The sequence below is a fragment of the Enhydra lutris genome, unplaced genomic scaffold (assembly GCF_002288905.1).
Source record: "Enhydra lutris kenyoni isolate GAN:26980312 unplaced genomic scaffold, ASM228890v2 scaffoldscaffold35, whole genome shotgun sequence".
Classification (NCBI taxonomy): domain Eukaryota; kingdom Metazoa; phylum Chordata; class Mammalia; order Carnivora; family Mustelidae; genus Enhydra; species Enhydra lutris.
Window position 1 is genome coordinate 3,081,557 of NW_019154119.1, and position 20,176 is coordinate 3,101,732.

Here is a 20,176-nt window from a genome sequence, read left to right on the forward strand (position 1 = left end):
GCTCAGTGGGTTAAAGCCTCTGCCTCCGGCTCAGGTCATGATCTCAGGGTCCTGGGATCGAGCCCCCGCATCGGGCTCTCTTCTCAGCAGGGAGCCTGCTTCCCTTCCTCTCTCTCTGCCTGCCTCTCTGCCAGCTTGTGATCTCTGTCTGTCAAATAAATTAAAAAAAATTATAAAAAAAATTAAAAAATAAAAAAAAATTTTAAGAACAGTTTTAGATTTACTCATGAATTAAACTGTAATCAGGAGTACTTGTATGTACCTCATACCCGTTCCTTCTCTTATGAACATCTTACATTATTGTGGTTCATTTGTTAAAATTAATGAACCAGTGATGACGTGTTCTTATTAACTGAAATTGTGTTTTATTCAGATTTCTGTAGTGTTTCCTCATGGCATTTTTCTGTTCCAGAATCCTGTCCAGGATTCCACATTATAATTAGGTGCGACGTCTCCTTAGACTTCTCTCAGCTTTGTCAGTTTCTTAGGCTTTTCTCATCAAGTGTTTGATAAAACTTGACAGATGCGAGGAGTGCTGGTTAGATATTTTGTGTATTTTTCCCTCAATTGAGATTTGCCTGTTTTTCCTCATCATTAGACTGGGTTTATGGGTTTTGCGGTGGAAGACCCCAGAAGTAAAATGCCATTTTTATCACATCATGTCAGGGGTACATCCTGTCTCCGTAATGAGTCACTGTTGACCTGGAGCACCTGGCTGAGGTCGTGTTTGTCAGATTTCTCCACTGTCAGGGTATATGTCCCTCTCCCTTTTCCTCTTTGGAAGGAAGTCACTCTGTGCAGTTCACACTTAAGGAGTCAGGGGTTATGCTCCACTTTCTCTAGGGCAGAGGATCTACATAAAAAATCTGGAATCCTGCTGCCCAGGGTATTTGTCGATCCTTCATTTGTTAATTTATTTACTCATTTATATCAGTATCAGCTTAAAGATATTTAATACTATTTAATGTTGTTGTTGAAATTATTTTTTTTTTAAGATTTTATTTATTTATTTGACAGACAGAGATCACAAGTAGGCAGAGAGGCAGGCAGAGAGAGGAGGAAGCAGGCTCCCCGCTGAGCAGAGAGCCCCATGCAGGCCTTGATCCTAGGACCCTGGGATCATGACCTGAGCTGAAGGCAGAGGCTTTAACCCACTGAGCCACCCAGGCGCCCCTGCTGAAATTATTCTAATTTTGTCTGTTGAGAGCTGTCAGTTGGCTTCTGTGTTCCTTTATTTATTTATTTTTTTTAAGATTTTTTATTTATTTATTTGACAGAGAGAGATCACAAGCAGACAGAGAGGCAGACAGAGAGAGAGAGAGAGAGAGGGAAGCAGGCTCCCCGCCGAGCAGAGAGCCCGATGCGGGACTCGATCCCAGGACCCCGAGATCATGACCTGAGCCGAAGGCAGCGGCTCAACCCACTGAGCCACCCAGGCGCCCCTTCTGTGTTCCTTTAATAGGCTCCTGTCATATGGTTTTTTTTCCCTCCCCAGAACTTAATTCCTTTCTTTATTTAAAAGATTTTATTTATTTATTTGACAGTTATAGGGAGAGCATAAGTAGGCAGAGCGGCAGGCAGAGGGAGAGGGAGAAGCAGGCTCCCCACTGAGCAGGGAGCCCAATGCAGGACTCTATCCCAGGACCCTGAGATCATGAGCTGAGCTGAGGCAGACGCTTAACCGAATGAGCCACTCAGATGCCCCAGAACTTACTGATTTTCAAGAAGCTCTGGGGTTCATGTTGTATATTTCCTACCTCAGCCATTTATCCAAGGAGCCCTGGTTCCTTTTATTGGAGAATGGTGTTATACCCCCAAATTAGGGCACTAGATGTGCTCATCGCTATTGGGATATTGTTGTTTCTAGGCCTTCTAGAGCAAGGATGTATATATGTGTATACTAACCCACATATATGCGCACATATCTACAAATGCTTCCATGTATAACTACCTGTATCTCTGTTAAGGTAACATGAACTTGTGCTGATGTTTCCAGTTGTAATCCATTATTACCATGTGGAATTTCTCGATTCTCATCTTGCTTATCTGTAACCTCACCACTCTACCATCTACCATCCATTAGCTTAAGGGTTCAGCTGCAGTACGCCTGCGTACTAGTATCAGAATTGTCAGCTTAGAACCTGTGGGAAACTGAAGTACAGTACTTACGTATATTTTGCTTTGCCTTTGGCCTTACAGACTCCATTTATTCCCAGAATTACTTAGGTGACTCCTTTTCCCCTTACCTTCCTCAGGGAGGTTGTGTCAGACATTTGAAATACAGTTCGGTTATTTGTCACATTCTGCATTTCATTCTGAGATCCTCTGACAGTGTAAGATTTTTTTTTTTTAATAATTTACATACGTTGAGCTTCACTCTGTGAAATTTCTTTCTGTTTGGACACATGTATGGTGTCATGGATCCACCATTCCAGTATCATACGGATGTTTCACCACCCTAAAAATTCCCCCGTGTTTCACCTATACATTCCTCTTGCTCTCTCCCCAGATGTCTGGTAGCCGCTGATCATTTTTACCATTCGTATAGTTTTGTTTTTCTAGAAGGTCGTAAAATTGGACATGGTGTGTAGTCATTTCAGACTCACTTTTTTCACTTAGCAATATGTATTTAAGCTCCCTCTGTGTCTTCGCATGGCTTGGTAGCTCACATACTATTGCTGAACCATTGGGGAAGTACCCTGGTTTGTTTATCTGTTCCCCGTTACAGGGCATCGTGGTGGCTGTCATTATTTGGCAATTGTGACTAAAGCTGGGTGCAATCATTTGGGTGCAGGTTTTGTGGGAATATAAATTTTCAACTCCGCTAGCACCTCGTGGTGCTGTTGCTGGTTCACTGGTCCTAAGACTGTGATAAGCTTTGTAGAGACCGCCCACCTGTCGTCCTCCGTGGCTGTTTCTGCATTATTGCTCCAAGTAGATGGAAGTTCCTGTTGCTCTACATTCCTATCAGCATTTGGTATTGCCGTTTTAAAAAAAAATTTTAGCCCTTGTAACAGGCATATAGTAGTATCTCATCGTGTTCTAATTTATAATTTCCTAATGATAATGATATTGAATATTTTTTCATGTACTTATTTTTCACTCTTATGTCTTCTTTGGTGAGGTATCCTGATCTTTTGATCATTTTTTAATTGGGCTCTTTCCTTTTTTTTAAAGATTTATTTATTTGGGGGTGCCTGGGTGGCTCAGTGGGTTAAAGCCTCTGCCTTCAGCTCAGGTCATGATCCCAGGGTCGTGGGATCGAGCCCCACATCAGGCTCTCTGCTCAGTGGCGAGCCTGCTTCCCTTCCTTCTCTCTCTGCCTGCCTCTCTGCCTACTTGTGATCTCTGTCTGTCAAATAAATAAATAAAAATCTTAAAAAAAAAGATTTATTTATTTGGGGAAGTAGGAGCAGAAGGAGAGGAAGAGAGAGTCTTTTTTTTTAAAGATTTATTTATTTGAGAGAGAGAGAGAGAGAGCATGATAGGGGGGAGGGCCAGAGGGAGAAGCAGACTCCCTGCTGAACAGGGAGCCCAAAGGAAGAGAGTCTTTTTTTTTTTTTTTTTTTTTAAAGATTTTATCAACTATGCTTACCGTGGTGTACATTCAATCCCCAGAACTCATTCATCCAATAACTGAAAGGTTATATCCTTCGATCACTGTCTTCTCATTTCTCCCACCCCCAGCCCCTGGAAACCACTATTCTACTCTGCTTCTGTAGTGAACTTGACTCTTTTTTGTATTACTAGATTCCACATATGAATGAGTTCATGGTATTTGTTTTTCTTTCTCGTAGTTCACTTTGTGCTCTGATGTTTTTTAACTGGGTGAAATGAAGCTCCTGAGTAGGGTGATTAGGACCCCTGAAGCTGGAATGTGTTAGCCTAAATACACGTAAGGAGACTTCCCTGTCTGTCCACAGGATGAACTACCGGAAGATGTGGGTGCAGCGTCTGAGATCACGGTGTCACAGAATTGTATTTTTGGGGGTGCCTGGGTGGCTCACCTCAGATCATGATCCCAGGGTCCTGGGATCGAGTCTCACGTTGGGCTCTCTGCTCAACAGGGAGCCTCCTTCTCCCTCTGCCTTCTGCTCCCCCTGCTTGTGTTCTCTCTCTCTCTCTGTCAAATAAATAAGTAAAATCTAAAAAAAAAAAAAAAAGGAATTGTATTTGTGCATTCACGTGGACAAAGATTTTGGCAGGCGAAATGGGAAAAAAGGGTGGATATGAGTGATCATGAGGAAGGAAATGGCAGGGTTTGAAATCAGAGTTAGTATGCGAAGGGAATGATATGAGATGTTGGTTACCTCTTGATCATGAGGCTAAGGAAAGGCAAAGTGCCAGGAGTGTGAGTGGAAGGAAGTAAAGAGATGTACTTGTTGATTTTCAAGGTTATATCAGAAGGACAAGGACATACAATTCGGTATGGCAGTAGTAGTAGGTATTTGTTGAGTGTGGAACTGTTAAAATCATAACTACAGAGCTTTAGTGGTTAGTATCCATAGAGCACTGGATGGATTCACCTATCAGGAAGGTCTAGCGAAGTCATGTATAGTAATTGTAGTTTATACACAACCTGTAAATTTGGATTTTATGTCATCTGCATTGTAGACTTGGTTGAAGTGAAAAGACTTAATGTTTTAGTTTAAGTTTCCCCAGAAGCTGACTCAGACAAGGATTTGAGTGCAAGTATTTTCTTTTGAAGATTATCCCAGGAAATACCAGTAGGGGACCATGAAGTGAGATAGGGAAGGGAAGTTTAGCAAATAAAGGATTTGTTTCAGGCGAGTTACGAGTTACGGCTGTGAGTAACTGGAGCTTATTCCTGCTGGGGAATTCCAGGAGCCGCTATAAAGCAAGTCCTCAGAGTTCAGCTTCTTGAGGGGAAGGGAGGCAGAGTATCTCCTGGTCACTGGTGTATCCTCACCACAGAGGGTAGTGAATCTGCAGTATTTCAGGCTTGTCATGCAGGGAACAAAATAGGCTTCAGAAGTCAGAGAAAGCCATCAGTTTTTGTTTGTTTTGTTTCCTTTTTTTTTTTTTTTAAAGATTTTATTTATTCATCTGACAGACAGAGATCATAAGTAGGCAGAGAGGCAGGCAGAGAGAGAGAGGGGGAAGCAGGCTCCCTGCTGAGCAGAGAGCCCGATGCGGGACTCGATCCCAGGACCCGGGATCACGACCTGAGCCGAAGGCAGCGGCCCAACCCACTGAGCCATCCAAGTGCCCCAAAGATTTTATTTTTAAGTAATCTCTGCACCCAGCATGGGGCTCAAACCCACAACCCCGAGTTCAAGGGTCACACGCTCTGCTAACTGAGCTGACCAGGTGCTCCTGGTTTTGTTTTGTTTTAAAGCAGATACTGTCAGTCCAGTAGAGGTAGAATTGGCAGAGCTTAGGAGACTCTTCTGGCTTTTTTCTTTATCCTCTGCCATGTGGTTCCAGCATCTTCAATTCATTTTCTATAAGGTCATCAATCCTCCTCACCCCAAGGCTTAAATGAGCCAATCTAGCTGCACGTTAGCCCTGGCTCTTGGTGTCCTTTCTGGAACATTAAATCCTGTGGCATGTGGAAGTACCCCTATATCAACAGTTCTCCTCACCAACCTTCTATTTGGTCCTCAAGCTCATTCCCAGGTATGTTCTCTCAGGTCCCACCAGTGCATTTCATCAGGTCCAGTAGCTGTTGTGGTGAATCACCCCTTTCCGTCCCAAGTAAGAACAGTGCCTCCCTATTTCCATGATGCCAGGACTCGACCCTGGTTAGTAGCTGGGAATCAGTGACAGAGGTAGGGACAGATCCTGAGAAGGGTCAGCATCTTCTGAGGCATGCATCTTGGATGAGGCCTTTTCATGGTTTTTAGGCAGAGAAGATTGCCATCTTGTATCCAGGGCAAGGGAACCACTTTTTCTGGCCTAGAGGGTTCAGGAGAATTTTGACGAAACTGAATTCAGTCTTTTAAATAACTTACCTACTTTCAAAAACAAATTTGGGCCTGATTTTTAGCACAATCTGCCTTTTAGTCATAGGGACTCAGAGTTCCTTAAAATGCTGCTATGAGGGGCGCCTGGGTGGCTCAGTGGGTTAAAGCGTCTGCCTTCGGCTCAGGTCATGATCCCAGGGTCCTGGGATCAAGCCCCGCATCGGGCTCTCTGCTCAGCGGGGAGCCTGCTTCCCCCTCTCTCTCTCTGCCTGCCTCTCTGCCTACTTGTGATCTCTGTCTGTCAGATGAATAAATAAAATCTTTTAAAAAAAAATGCTGCTATGAGGTCTTCCGGTTGTCATACCATGCTTTGAGTTGTTACTTAGATGATTAGGCTTTGACATTTTCTTTCTTCTGTGTATCAATGCTACTTAACAAAAACCCAACCAATTTAATTGTCTTTAAAATTCTTGATGCCCCTGTATCTCTCAGATGCTAAAACTATCACATAACCCTGTCATCTCTACCTGTATCCCATCTGGGATCCACCCCATCAAGAGTAATATTGCGGCAGCAGCCCACCGGGGGTTCTCACCAAGCCGCTTACTACCAGCCCTGGGGATCTTGTCATTTGGTTGGTGAGTGATCACTTATAGAATCCATCTGGAAGACCTGTTATATCAGGATCAAATCTTATTTTGGGTTACCCTGGAAGCAAATGCAGATGTAAAGACAAGTGCAAGTTTTGTTTTGTTTTGTTTTGTGGGTTTTTATTTATGTATTTATTTTGGTGATCCTAGGAGAAACGAGTAGAGTGGAGAAGTGAGACGGAGTAGAGAAAGGAGCTAGAAAGGCTTTCTCATCAGGCAGTATGGGTAAGCCAGCGGAAAACATTGCCTTTTGTTCAGTAAAGGAGCTGCAGCATATATATATTAACTTCCATCAGTGGGAGAGTTCCTCCAGGGATATTAACCCCCTGGTGCTTCTGGACTGCCCCCGAAGGTCAAGGCTGTCTTCACTGGACAGAAAAAGCCCTCAGGCAAAGAAATGCAGATGCTGGCACCTGGAAGCTGATCAGCGTTGCTGGAATAAAGGCAGGATATCAACTTTTATACCTTTTTTAAAAAAATATTTTATTTTTTTTATTTGTCAGAGAGGGAGAGTGAGTGAGAGAGCACAAGCAGGGGGGGCGGCAGGCAGAGGTAGAAGCAAGACTCCCTGCTAAGCAGGGAGCGCAATGTGGGACCGGATCCCTGGACCCCCAGATCATGACAGAGCCGAAGGCAGGCACTTAACCGACTAAGCCACCCAGGCATCCCTGTCTTCTATACTCTTAAGTCAACAATGTTGTGGCTACTGTTGGATAACAAGCTTTTCTTCCACCTTAGTTTGGTTTTGAGAGTTTTTTAAAGCATATATACTTCAACTATAATCCTGTATTTAACATGTGATTTGCAAATATTTTTCATCTAGTATGTAACTTGTCTTTTTCATTTCTTACCAGTTTCTTTTATAGAAGAAATTCTTTAATTTTGGTGATGTTCAATTTGTCTTTTTTTTTTTAATGGCTTGTGCTTTTACTGTGAGGTACCAGACCATGAAAAGCTTCTCCTATGTTTTCTTCTAAAAGTTTTATATATTTTTTTTAAAAAAGATTTTATTTATTTATTTGACATACAGAGATCAGAAGTAGGCAGAGAGGCAGGCAGAGAGGAAGGGAAGCAGGCTCCCTGCTGAGTAGAGAGCCTGATGGGGGCTCGATCCCAGGTACCTGAGATCATGACCTGAGCCGAAGGCAGAGGCTTTAACCCACTGAGCCACCCAGGCACCCCTAAAGGTTTTATACTTTTTATACTTTATACTTATCTTCCGTTTCAAATTATTTTTTGTATATGGTATGAAATATAGGTCAAGGTTCATCTTTTTGTAACTGGTTTTTCCAACACCAAGTCTGTCCTTTCTTCACTGAATTCTTTTTGCACTTAAAAAAAAAAAGTCCTCTTCCAGTACTGTGCTATCTTCATTACTGTGGCTTTATAGTAATTCTTAAAGTTTACTATAATCCTGCATCTTTATTTTCCCTTTACCAAATTGTCTTGTCTATTCCTTTTGCCTATTTATAGAATTTAGAATTGTCTATCTTTATAAAAATTTCTGCTGAAATTTTGATTAGACTGCCTGATGAAATGGTATGTCATTCTGTTTGTTTAGGTCTTTTAAAAATTTCATCACTGTTTTATGATTCCAGTATACAAATCCTATACATGTTTTGTTAGTATATACTTAAGCATCTTATTTTTGTTAGAGATATTGCAAATGCTGTTTTCAAAGTATTCAATTTCTAGGGATGCCTGCGTGGCTCAGTCGGTTGGCGGCTGCCTTCGGCTCAGGTCATGATCCCGGCGTCCTGGGATTGAGTCCCGTATCGGGCTCCTTGCTCAGCGGGGAGCCTGCTTCTCCCTCTGTCTTTGCCTGCCACTCTGTCTGCCTGTGCTCTCTCTCTCTCTCTCTGACAAATAAATAAATAATAAAAAAGAGTATTCAATTTCTAGTTGTGCATTGCTAGTAAACAGAGCTGTTGGCTGACTTTTGTGTTTTGACCTCCTGTCCTGCAACGGTGTCAGACTCACTTTTTAGTTCTAGGAGCTTTTTTTGGCTCCTAGAATTTGGAATTTACATCATCTAGATCATCATCTAGATCATCATGATGTCTGCAAAATAGGGATAATTTTATTTCTTTCTTTCCATTCTGTTTGCCTTTTATCTTTTGTCTTATTTCACTGGCTGAGGCATCCCATATAATGTTTAGTAGAAGTAGTAAGAACGGACATCCTTGTCTTGGTCCCAGTCTCAGGGGAAAAGCATATCGTTTTCTACCACTAAGTATGATCTTAGTTGTCAGTTTTCTGTAGGTGCCCTTTATCAGGTGTAGAAAGGTTTTATTTCTAGTTTTCAGAGAGTTTTTATCTCTAGGAATGAACATTGTATTTTGTCAAATGCTCTTTTTGCATCTGACCTAAACATTTTTTATTAGTTTGTTAATATTTTGGATTATATTGATTAATTTTCAAATGTTGAATTGGCCTTCCATTCCTGGATAAACTCCCACTGCTTCCGAGGTTTTTATATATGGCTTGATTGGTTGAGGATTTTGCTTGTTGCTGAGGTTTTTTGTGTCTATGTTCATGAGGCATTTGTTTTTGTACTGTCTTTGTCTATTTTGGGTATCAGGATATTACTGGCTTTTTAAAATGATTCGAAAGATGTTCTTTTGTATTTTCTGGTAACAATTGTATGAAATTGGTGTTATTTTTTTCTAACATCTTTTGTGGTTCTTCATTTGTAACATTTTGTAATTGTTTTCCCTTTCTAAAGAATTTTTTTTTTAAAGATTTTATTTATTTATTTGACAGAGACAGCAAGAGGGGGAACACAAGCAGGGGGAGTGGGAGAGGGAGAAGCAGGCTTCCCACTAAGCAGGGAGCCAGATGCAGGGCTTGATCCCAGGACCCCAGGATCATGACCTGCGCTGAAGGCAGCTGCTTAACAAGTGAGCCACCCAGGCGCTCCCTGAAGAACTTTCCTTAGCTTATTTTATTTATTTTTTTTAAAGATTTTTTTTTAAAATTTATTTATTTGACAGAGAGATCACAAGCAGGCAGAGAGGCAGGCAGAGAGAGAGGAGGAAGCAGGCTCCCCGCCGAGCAGAGAGCCCGATGCGGGGCTCGATCCCAGGACTCCGAGATCACGACCCGAGCCGAAGGCAGCGGCCCAACCCACTGAGCCACCCAGGCGCCCCTCCTTAGCTTATTTTAGAGCATGTCTGCTGACTACAAATTCTCTCAGTTTTCTTTAGTTTCTGAAAGGATAATATTCTCTCAATGTAAAAGCATTGTTCCACCATCTTCTGACTTCCATAGTTTCTGATGAGAAATCTGCAGTAATCATGTCGTCACTTGTCTCAATAGGGGCTGTAGGCTCTGTTCTGTGAGTTGACTACCTGTTTGTTTTCAAAATAAACTTTCAACAAAGCCATACTCATTTGTCTACATATTGTCTGTGGCTGCTTTCACACTGCAGTGGCGATGGTGAGTAGTGGTGACAGACCACATGGCCCGCAAACCTAAAATATTTACTGTTTGGCTCTTTAAGAAAAAGATTGGCTGGTCCCTATCTTATACGTAAAATGTTCTTTTACTCTGACTTCTTTTAAGATTTTTTCTTTGTCTTTCAGCAATTTGATTATGATATGACCATTATAGTTAGTTTCTTTGGCTATAGCTTGTTTGCTCAGTTTCTTGAATTCTTGGGTATGTCATTCACTGAACTTGGTAAGTTTTCAGCTCATATGTCTTCATGTATTGTGTAGTACCATGTTGCCACACTCCTTTTTCTCTCCTGGGATTCTGAGTACATGATGAATGTTGGATCTTTTGTTTTTGTCCACTCAGTCCCTGAAGCTTTATTCCTTTAAGAAACAAACAAAAAAAAACTCTCTCTTGCCCTGCCCCCTCTTCAGATGGGATAATTTCTGCTTGATATATCTTAAAGTTTACTGACTCTTTCCTCTGTCATTTCCGTTCTGCAGTTGAGTCCATCCAGTCCTCCCCCAATGAGTGTATATTTCAGTTCTAAGATTTGCATTTGGTTCCTTTCATATCTTTTCTTTCTCTGCTAACACTTAAGATTTTAACTCTTATTTCAAGAATGTTTGTGATTGCTAATTTAGGCATTTTTCTAACTGCTACTTTTTTTTTTTTTTTAAGATTTTTAAAATTTATTTGATAGATCACAAGTAGGTGGAGAGGCAGGCAGGGGGGTTGGGGGGTGGGGGGAAGCAGGCTCCCTGCTGAGCAGAGAGCCCGATGCAGGGCTCGATCTCAGGACCCGGGGATCATGGCCTGAGCCGAAGGCAGAGGCTTTAACCCACTGAGCCACCCAGATGCCCCTAACTGCTACTTTAAATTCTCTATCAGGTTCCTCCAACATCTGTCTTCTTATCGGTAGCTTCTGTTGATTGTCATTTCCCTTGTGAGTTAAGATTTTCTTGGTTGGTTGCTTGCCAAAGAATTTTGTATTGTTTCTGGACATACTGAACATGATAAAACTTTGGGTCTTCCTTAAATTTATAGAGTGTTGGTATTTTTTGTCTTAACATTGTAGTTAGGCATCTCAATGACCCAGAATATAGTTATATTAATTTTTTTGAGATTAATTTGGAAATAAAGACAAAATTTAGAAAATTGTCATGAAGAAATTAGAGATCTCCAGGAGTTCTTAGGCTCTACTTTGAAAAAAAGTGGTGTAGAGAAATAGTGAAAAGTAGAAAAATGCTATGATGAGATATGTTATAAAGGATATTATGATATTATCTTTTAATCTATGGTTAGCATTTAAAATTTGTATTACCTAGTGAGACACCAAGATTGGGGAGGAGGCAGTAAACTTTTAAATATCTTTCTTCCTTTGTAATTACAGGCTACTGGTACCAACCCTTGTTTTTTTCTTTAGGACCTACCTTTCATTACATTCTGCTGTTTCTAGTTGCTTTGTCTTTTGGCTTTCTTCCTGTTTAAAATTTTTTTCTCTTGGAGGTAAATTGTTAAGTAACCATCATGTGTGTTAAAGCCTACTTGGTAATACATCAATGATTTAGGAAAAGATTGGTTTTAATTATCAAAATATTAGTTGTAGAATGGTAATTTTTAAATTTTCTTTAGGATATATTTAAAACTAAACCTTTACCAGGCGCCTTGTTTTAATGGATATGTAATTTGTGTAGTCATCATTTAATTTGTGATTCTAATATATTTGAGACTGTGCTATAAATCACTCCATGATTTATAAGTTTAATCTCCTTAGGGAAATTGTTTGGCTTATGCTCTGTCTAGATACTTTTTCTTCACAGAATAAGACAAAATGCAGCTGAAATGATCATGGATTTTGCATCAGTAGGGTCTGTGCAATGGGCTCTTTTGTTCTTCAGCTTTTTTTTTTTTTTAAAGATTTATTTATTTATTTGACAGAGAGAGATCACAAGTAGACGGAGAGGCAGGCAGAAAGAGAGAGAGAGGGAAGCAGGCACCCTGCTGAGCAGAGAGCCCGATGCGGGACTCCATCCCAGGACCCTGAGATCATGACCTGAGCTGAAGGCAGCGGCTTAACCCACTGAACCACCCAGGTGCCCCTGTTCTCCAGCTTTTTCAGTGTGGAGATTTGGCACCATGCATGAGAAAGCAAGGATTCTGTAAGAAGTTTAGCAAAAGGGTGGGAATTGACTCTGCCACTTCTGAGTTGTGCCCTCAAGCAAGTTAGTGTTCTTTTCGAGGCTGTTTCCTAATCTATAAAATGGGGATAATAGTAATGATACCAGTAGCTAGGGTTGTTGGAAGGATTAAATGAGGTAACACATGGACAGAGTTTTAACAGAGAGACTGATGTAGCCTGTGTGTGTCAACCTGATCTATTACTGTATGATAAAAAATTTATCTCAAAGGGGGCCTGGGTGGCTCAGTGGGTAAAGCCTCTGCCTTCGGCTCAGGTCATGATCCCAGGGTCCTGGGATGGAGCTCCACATCAGGCTCTCTGCTCAGCAGGGAGCCTGCTTCCCCCTCTCTGCCTGCCTCTCTGCCTGCTTGTGATCTCTGTCTGTCAAATAAATAAATAAAATCTTAAAAAAAATTATTTCTAGGAGTTCTTTGAGTTTGGGGATGAATACTTTTCTTTCTTTCTTTTTTTTAATAAAAGATTTTATTTATTTGACAGAGATCACAAGTAGGCAGAGAGGCAGGCAGAGAGAGAGGGGAAGCAGGCTCCCTGCTGAGCAGAGAGCCCAAGTGGGGCTCGATCCCAGGACCCTGGGATCATGACCTGAGCCAAAGGCAGAGGCTTAACCCACTGAGCCATCCAGGTGCCCCGGGTATGAATATTTTCTTTGTTCAATATTGTTTACTATGAAAATAGAAGATTTTATTTATGTCTTTTATGTATATGCTAATAACTGTTATGTTCTTTAGTTTAGCCTTTCATTATAATTATTTTCTAAATTATATTTAGTACCATATTTATCTGTGTAAAACAATAGGGTTATGGGAAGCTGTGTCCCAACCAATCCAGGACTTAGCAGAGAAAATAATCAAAGTTAGAAATAAGACATAGCCCCATATTTTCAGCACAGGAAGCAAGTGTATGAGCTCATTTAATTGTTGACTTTGTCATATTTTAGAAGCTATCAAGTAAATAAAGGGACAGTGTCTTGTCTTTTTCTATATCGGGCTTCTGCTTTATTTTTACTGATTGTCTCTTAAATGCATATACAACTTGGTTCCCTGTACCTCTTCGTAACAGAATGATAAGCCCTTGGATGAATTATCAAATTGCAGTGGTTTATTGTATCCTTTTTTGTTTATAGGATGATTGAGGAAAGTGGAAACAAGCGGAAGACCATGGCCGAGAAGAGGCAGCTGTTCATAGAAATGCGTGAGTCCTGAGGGCTTCTGGGTTCCTTGTTTGTATGTGTGGGGGTGCCTTTTCTTTTTTTTCCTGATGAAGTCATAACTTTAAGCATTAGCATGTTCCATTTTTTAAAAAGAAGATTTATTTATTTTAGAGACAGAAAGAGAGAGTGCAAGTGGGCCTAGGGGCAGAGAGAGAGGGGCAGGGAGAGAATCTCAAGCAGACTCCATACGGATCACGCATTTGCCGTCTTTGGGCCTTTGCTTATGCAGTTGGGCCCACCTTCATCTGCCTTGTTGTTCCTGTTTACCATTGACGGCTCAGCATAGGGGTCATATTTTCATTAATTTTTAAACACATTTGTTGAAGATCTGTTATGTTCTAGGCACTGTACTAGGTGCTAGGGTTAAGAGGGGACAGAACACAGTCCCTGACTTCTTGCACACTGCTTACATTTTGGTGAGGGGAAACATACAAAATAAGGAAACCAAGTTGATAAACAAATCCTGATAGTGAGAAGTGCCTGGGGTGCCTTCAGTAAATAAACGTGACCGTGAGAGAGAGCACAACCAGGGTAGAATACTACTGTGGCGTAGGAAATGGGTGTTCTGTAAAGAATTGGGTTTGCTGCTTCATGAATGTCATCATTCTGACACGTAGAGCTCAGACAAATTGCCTTTCTCTGTAACAAACTCAAGGGTATGGACAGTTTTGGAGATGTTTGGTGAGTATGGCTTCTTGTCTCCCCTCTTTCTTCATAGGAAGAATTGCCTTGGTGACAGTGGTGTCTGCTGCTAAAAGTTCTACTCTCTCCTTTCCAACATCCCCCCAGATCTCCAGCATTATTACCTTCTATGGATGTAAAAGTCCTCTTTTGCCAGCCTTATCATAGGATTCTACCATCTAAGTTTTGGGTTGATTTTATGGCAATTTTGAATTCACTGATCTTTCTGTTTTATTAGTCTCAGTGGGTAATTAATAGATTTTTACTTGTTGTAGGTATATCCATAACTTTTTTTCAGACTTCACTTTTTTTTAAAAAAAGATTTTATTTATTTGACACAGAGATAGAGATCACAAGGGGGAAGCAGGCTCCCCCCTGAGCAGGGAGCCCGATGCGGGGCTCGATTCCAGGACCCTGAGATCATGACCTGAGCCTCTGCAGGCTTAACCCACTAAGCCACCTAGGCACCCCAAGACTTCACTATTTTAGAGCAGTTTTAGGTTCACATAAAACTAAGAGGCAGGTACAGCAAGTTCCCCGTAGCACACATGCACGACTTCCCCTGTTAACAACACCACCCCACCAGAGGGTACATTCGCTACAACAAATGGGCCTGTGTTGACAAATTGTAACATCCCAAATTTGTGGTTTACATTAGGGTTTATTCTTGATGTTGTACATTCTTTGGGACTATATTATTATTATTATTATTATTATTACTTAAAGATTTTATTTGTTTATTTGACAGAGATCACAAGTAGGCAGAGAGGCAGGCAGAGAGAGAGAGGAGAAAGCAGGCTCCCTGCTGAGCAGAGAGACTGATGCAGGGCTCGAACCCAGGACCCTGGGATCACCACCTGAGCCAAAGGCAGAGGCTTTAACCCACTGAGCCACCCAGGCGCCCCAAGGCACTATATTATTTTTAAAGAAAGATGGTTTTGACTACTGTATTTTAAATTCTTTTTTTTTTTTGTTTTCTTTTTCTTAGGATTTTTTTTAAATTTTTAATTTTTTATTAACATATAATGTATTTTTAGCCCCAGGGGTACAGACCTGTGAATCGCCAGGTTTACATACTTCACAGCACTCACCATAGCACATACCCTCCCCAATGTCCATAATCCAACCACCCTCTCCCTCCCCCCCTCCCCCCAGCAACCCTCTGTTTTGAGAAGATTAAGAGTCTCTTATGGTTTGTCTCCCTCCCTCCTGATCCCATCTTGCTTCATTTTTTCCTTCCCTACCCCCCAAACCCCCCATGTTGCCTCTCAAATTCTTCATATCAGGGAGATCATATGATAATTGTCTTTCTCCCATTGACTTATTTCGCTCAGCACAATACCCTCTAGTTCGATCCATGTTGTTGCAAATGGCAAGATTTCATTTCTTTTGATGGCTGCATAGTATTCCATTGTGTGTGTGTGTGTGTGTGTGTGTGTGTGTGTGTGTGTGTGTTCTTTATTCATTCATCTGTTGATGGACATCTAGGTTCTTTCCATAGTTTGGCTATTATGGACATTGCTGCTATAAACATTCGGGTGCACACACCCCTTCGGATCACTACATTTGTATCTTAAGGGTATATACCCAGTAGTGCGATTGCTGGGTCATAGGGTAGCTCTATTTTCAATTTTTTGAGGAACATCCATGCTGTTTTCCAGAGTGGCTGCACCAGATTTTATTCCTACCAACAGTGTAGGAGGGTTCCCCTTTCTCGGCATCCTCACCAGCATCTGTCATTTCCTGACTTGTTAATTTTAGCCATTCTGACTGGTGTGAGGTGGTATCTCATTGTGGTTTTGATTTGTATTTCCCTGATGCTGAGTGATGTGGAGCGCTTTTTCATGTGTCTGTTGGCCGTGTGGATGTCACCTTTGCAGAAATGTCTGTTCATGTCTTCTGCCCATTTCTTGATTGGATTCTTTGTTCTTTGGGTGTTGAGTTTGATAAGTTCTTCTTCTTCTTCTTTTTTTTTTTTTTTAAGATTTTATTTATTTATTTGACAGACAGATCACAAGTAGGCAGAGAGGCAGGCAGAGAGAGAGGGGGAAACAGGCTCCCTGCCGAGCAGAGAGCCCGATGTGGGGCTCGATCCCATGACCCTGGGATCATGACCTGAGCCGAAGGCAGAGGCTTTAACCCACTGAGCCACCCAGGTGCCCCAAGTTTGATAAGTTCTTTATAGATTTTGGATACTAGCCCTTTATCTGATATGTCGTTTGCAAATATCTTCTCCCATTTTGTCAGTTGTCTTTTGGTTTTGTTGACTATTTTGTTGTGAAAGCTTTTGATCTTGATGAAGTCCCAATAATTCATTTTTGCCCTTGCTTCCCTTGCCTTTGGCGATGTTTCTAGGAAGAAGTTGCTGTGGCTGTCGAATAGGTTGCTACCTGTGTTCTCCTCAAAGATTTTGATGGCTTCCTTCCTCACATTGAGGTCCTCCATCCATTTTGAGTCTGTTTTTGTGTGTGGTGTAAGAAAATGGTCCAGTTTAATTCTTCTGCATGTGGCTGTCCAATTTTCCCAATACCATTTGTTGAACAGACTGTCTTTTTTCCATTGGACATTCTTTCCTGCTTTGTCAAAGATTAGTTGACTGTAGAGTTGAGGGTCTATTTCTGGGCTCTCTATTCTGTTCCATTGATCTGTGTGTCTGTTTTTGTGCCAGTACCATGCTGTCTTGATGATGACAGCTTTGTCATAGAGCTTGAAGTATGGAATTGTGATGCCACCAACTTTGGCTTTCTTTTTCAACATTCCTCTGGCTATTCGAGGTCTTTTCTGGTTTCATATAAATTTTAGGATTCTTTGTTCGATTTCTTTGAAAAAAATTTGATGGTATTTTGATAGGGATTGCATTAAATGTGTAGATTGCTTTAGGTAGCATAGACATTTTTACAATATTTGTTCTTCCAATCCATGAGTATGGAACGTTTTTCCATATCTTTGTGTCTTCCTCAATTTCTTTCATGAGTACTTTATAGATTTCTGAGTACAGATTCTTTGCCTCTTTGGTTAGGTTTATTCCTAGGTAGCTTACGGTTTTGGGTGCAGTATGCTATGGGTTTTTCATAGATGGCTTTGATGATATTGAGGTATGTACCCTCTATCCCTACATTTTGAGGAGTTTTGATCAGGAAAGGATGCTGTACTTTGTCAAGTGCTTTTTCAGCATCTATTGAGAGTACCCTATGGCTCTTATTCTTTCTTTTATTAATGTATTTTATCACATAATGATTGATTTGTGGATGTTGAACCACCCTTGCAGCCCAGGAATAAATCCCACTTGGTTGTAGTGAAAACTTAACCAGGAAGAAATAGAAAACCTGAGCCGACCCATAACCAGTAAGGAGATTGAAGCAGTCATCAAAAATCTCCCAACAAACAAGAGTCCAGGGCCAGATGGCTTCCCAGGGGAATTGTACCAAACATTCAAAGAAGAATTAATACCTATTCTCCTGAAACTGTTCCAAAAAAATAGAAATGGTGGAAAACTTCCAAACTCATTTTTTGAGGCCAGCATTACCTGATCCCAAAACCAGACAAAGACCCCATCAAAAAAGAGAATTACAGACCAATATTCTTGATGAACACAGATGCAAAAATTCTCACCAGAATATTAGCCAGTAGGATCCAACAGTACATTAAAAGGATTATTCACTACGACCAAGTGGCTTGATGCCAGGCCTCCCAGCTCAGAGATTCTGATTTTATTATTCCTTTTCCAAAATTTTGTCACTTTTATTGGTCTTTTCAAGGAACTTTGGCTATGTTGGTCTTCTGGGTGTATCTTTGTTTCTGCCTCATTATTTTGTGCTATTGTGTTTATTACTTTCTTCTTCTTACTTAAGGGAATTCTGATGTTCTTTTTCCAACTTCTTATGTTAGGTAACTTGGGCCATTTATTTTCTGACTTTTTTCCTCTTATGTAAGCACTTAAGAACTTCTTTCCTGTGATTTTCTATTTTTGCATTTCATGTGTTCTGATAGATGCCATTTTCGTGATCATTTCTCTGTGTTTTCTTTTTTTTTTTTTTTTGTCAGAGAGAGAGAGCAAGTGAGCGAGCACAGGCAGACAGAGAGGCAGGCAGAGTCGGAGGGAGAAGCAGGCTCTCTGCCGAGCAAGGAGCCCGATGTGGGACTCGATCCCAGGACGCCAGGATCATGACCTGAGCCGAAGGCAGCTGCTTAACCAACTGAGCCATCCAGGCGTCCCTTCTCTGTGTTTTCTAACTTCTTTTAGGAATTATTTAGAAATACCCTTTTAAATTTACAAATGAATGACTTTTAATTAAAAAATATTTAGCTTAATTGGTATGTGGGTCAGAGAATGAAGGATGTTCTAGAATCTTTGAATTTGATATTTTTTGTTATATGTTTTTGTAAATATTCCAGTGTGCTTGAAAATAATGTGTATGATTTCTTCATTATTTAGATTTACCTTGTTACATGTTTTATTCAGACCATTTTCGTTCTTAAGGATTTGACTGCTTGATTACTGAAAGTCATTAAAAATCTCTGCTTTGATCATGGACTTTAATTTTTTACCCCTTAGTTCTGTCAGTGATTTGACCTTTTGTTCTTAGATGCACATGTATTAAAATCTTACGTCTACCTAGGAAATTGAATATATTGAATATTATGAAGGTATACTCTTTTTAAAAAATATATATATATTTTTTTATAGGTATACTCTTTTTCTAGTGATGCTTTTTACTGTTGTTGCTATTAATATAGCTGTACTGGGGGCGCCTGGGTGGGTCAGTCATTAAACATCTGCTTTCAGCTCTGGTCATGATCCCAGGGTTCTGGGATCAAGTTCCACATCAGGGTCCCTGCTCAGCAGGAAGCCTGCTTCTCCCTCTCCCACTCCCCCTGCTTGTGTTCCTTCTCTCAGGCAGAGGGTGAGGGAAAGAATGAATCCTAAGCAGAGTCCGAGCTGGGCATGGAGCCCAACATGGGGCTTGATCCCATGACCCTGAGATAATGACCTGAGCTGAAGTCAAGACTCAGATGCTTAACTTACTAAGCCACCCAGGCTCCCCTGATCTTTATGTTTTATGTGTCTCTCCTATAAGCAGTGTAAGCTAGATTATTTAACAGCAGCAACAACAACTATTGTCTTTGCTTTTTCACTGAAGAATTTATCCTGTTTAATTGTTGTTTTTTTTTTTTTTTTTTAAAGATTTTATTTATTTATTTGACAGAGAGAGATCACAAGCAGGCAGAGAGGCAGGCAGAGAGAGAGGAGGAAGCAGGCTCCCTGCCGAGCAGAGAGCCCGACGCGGGGCTCGATCCCAGGACCCCGAGATCATGACCCGAGCCGAAGGCAGCGGCTTAACCCACTGAGCCACCCAGGCGCCCCTGTTTAATTGTTTTTATGAGGACAGAGGGATTTCACATTTTTTCCCATCTTGTTTTGTGCTTCAACTGCGTCCTTTCTCTGTTGTTTTTTCTTCCTTTCTTATCTTCCTTAGATAAAATGAGTTTCCTTCCTTCTGGTCCATTTTTCCCTCTTCTTGGTTGTGAGTTGTATATTCTTTTTCTGTTCTTTTCGTGGCTACCCTAGAAAGTCTAACATCAATTAAAATGAAATCCAGAGCTTATCAACATTTACAACTTATTCAAAGCAATACAGGAATATTAAACTGTTTTAGAACACCTCCCTTATGAAATACATGCCATTTTTTAAAAAAGATTTTATTTATTTGACAGAGAAAGACACAGAGAGAGAGGAAACACAAGCAGGGGGAGTGGGAGAGGGAGAAGCAGGCTTCCAGCTGAGCAGGGAGCCCGACGTGGGGTTCAATCCCAGACCCCGGAATCATGACCTGAACCAAAGGCAGACGCTTAATGTCTAAGCCACCCAGGTGCCCCAATACATGCTATTTTTAGTATTCTCTTTTTTAACATCATAAATTAGACTTAAGAATTCTTTCGTATGGAGGGGCGCCTGGGTGGCTCAGTGGGTTAAAGCCTCTGCCTTCGGCTTAGGTCATGATCCCAGGGTCCTGGGATCGAGCCCCGCATCGGGCTCTCTGCTCAGCGGGGAGCTTGCTTTCTCCTCTCT

The 20,176-nt window shown here is 41.1% G+C and overlaps 1 protein-coding gene across 7 annotated transcripts in view; it reads left to right on the top strand.

Moving 5' to 3' along the window:
• LOC111154095 (dystrobrevin beta) overlaps positions 1–20,176 on the top strand; it is a 243,675-nt gene that overhangs the window by 16,942 nt on the left and 206,557 nt on the right. For all 7 annotated transcript variants that reach the window (XM_022513473.1, XM_022513468.1, XM_022513471.1 and 4 more), the window contains exon 2: positions 13,339–13,406. In XM_022513473.1, coding sequence (XP_022369181.1) covers positions 13,340–13,406 — 67 coding nt within the window. In that variant the 5' untranslated portion in view covers position 13,339. The remainder of the gene's footprint in view (positions 1–13,338; positions 13,407–20,176) is intronic.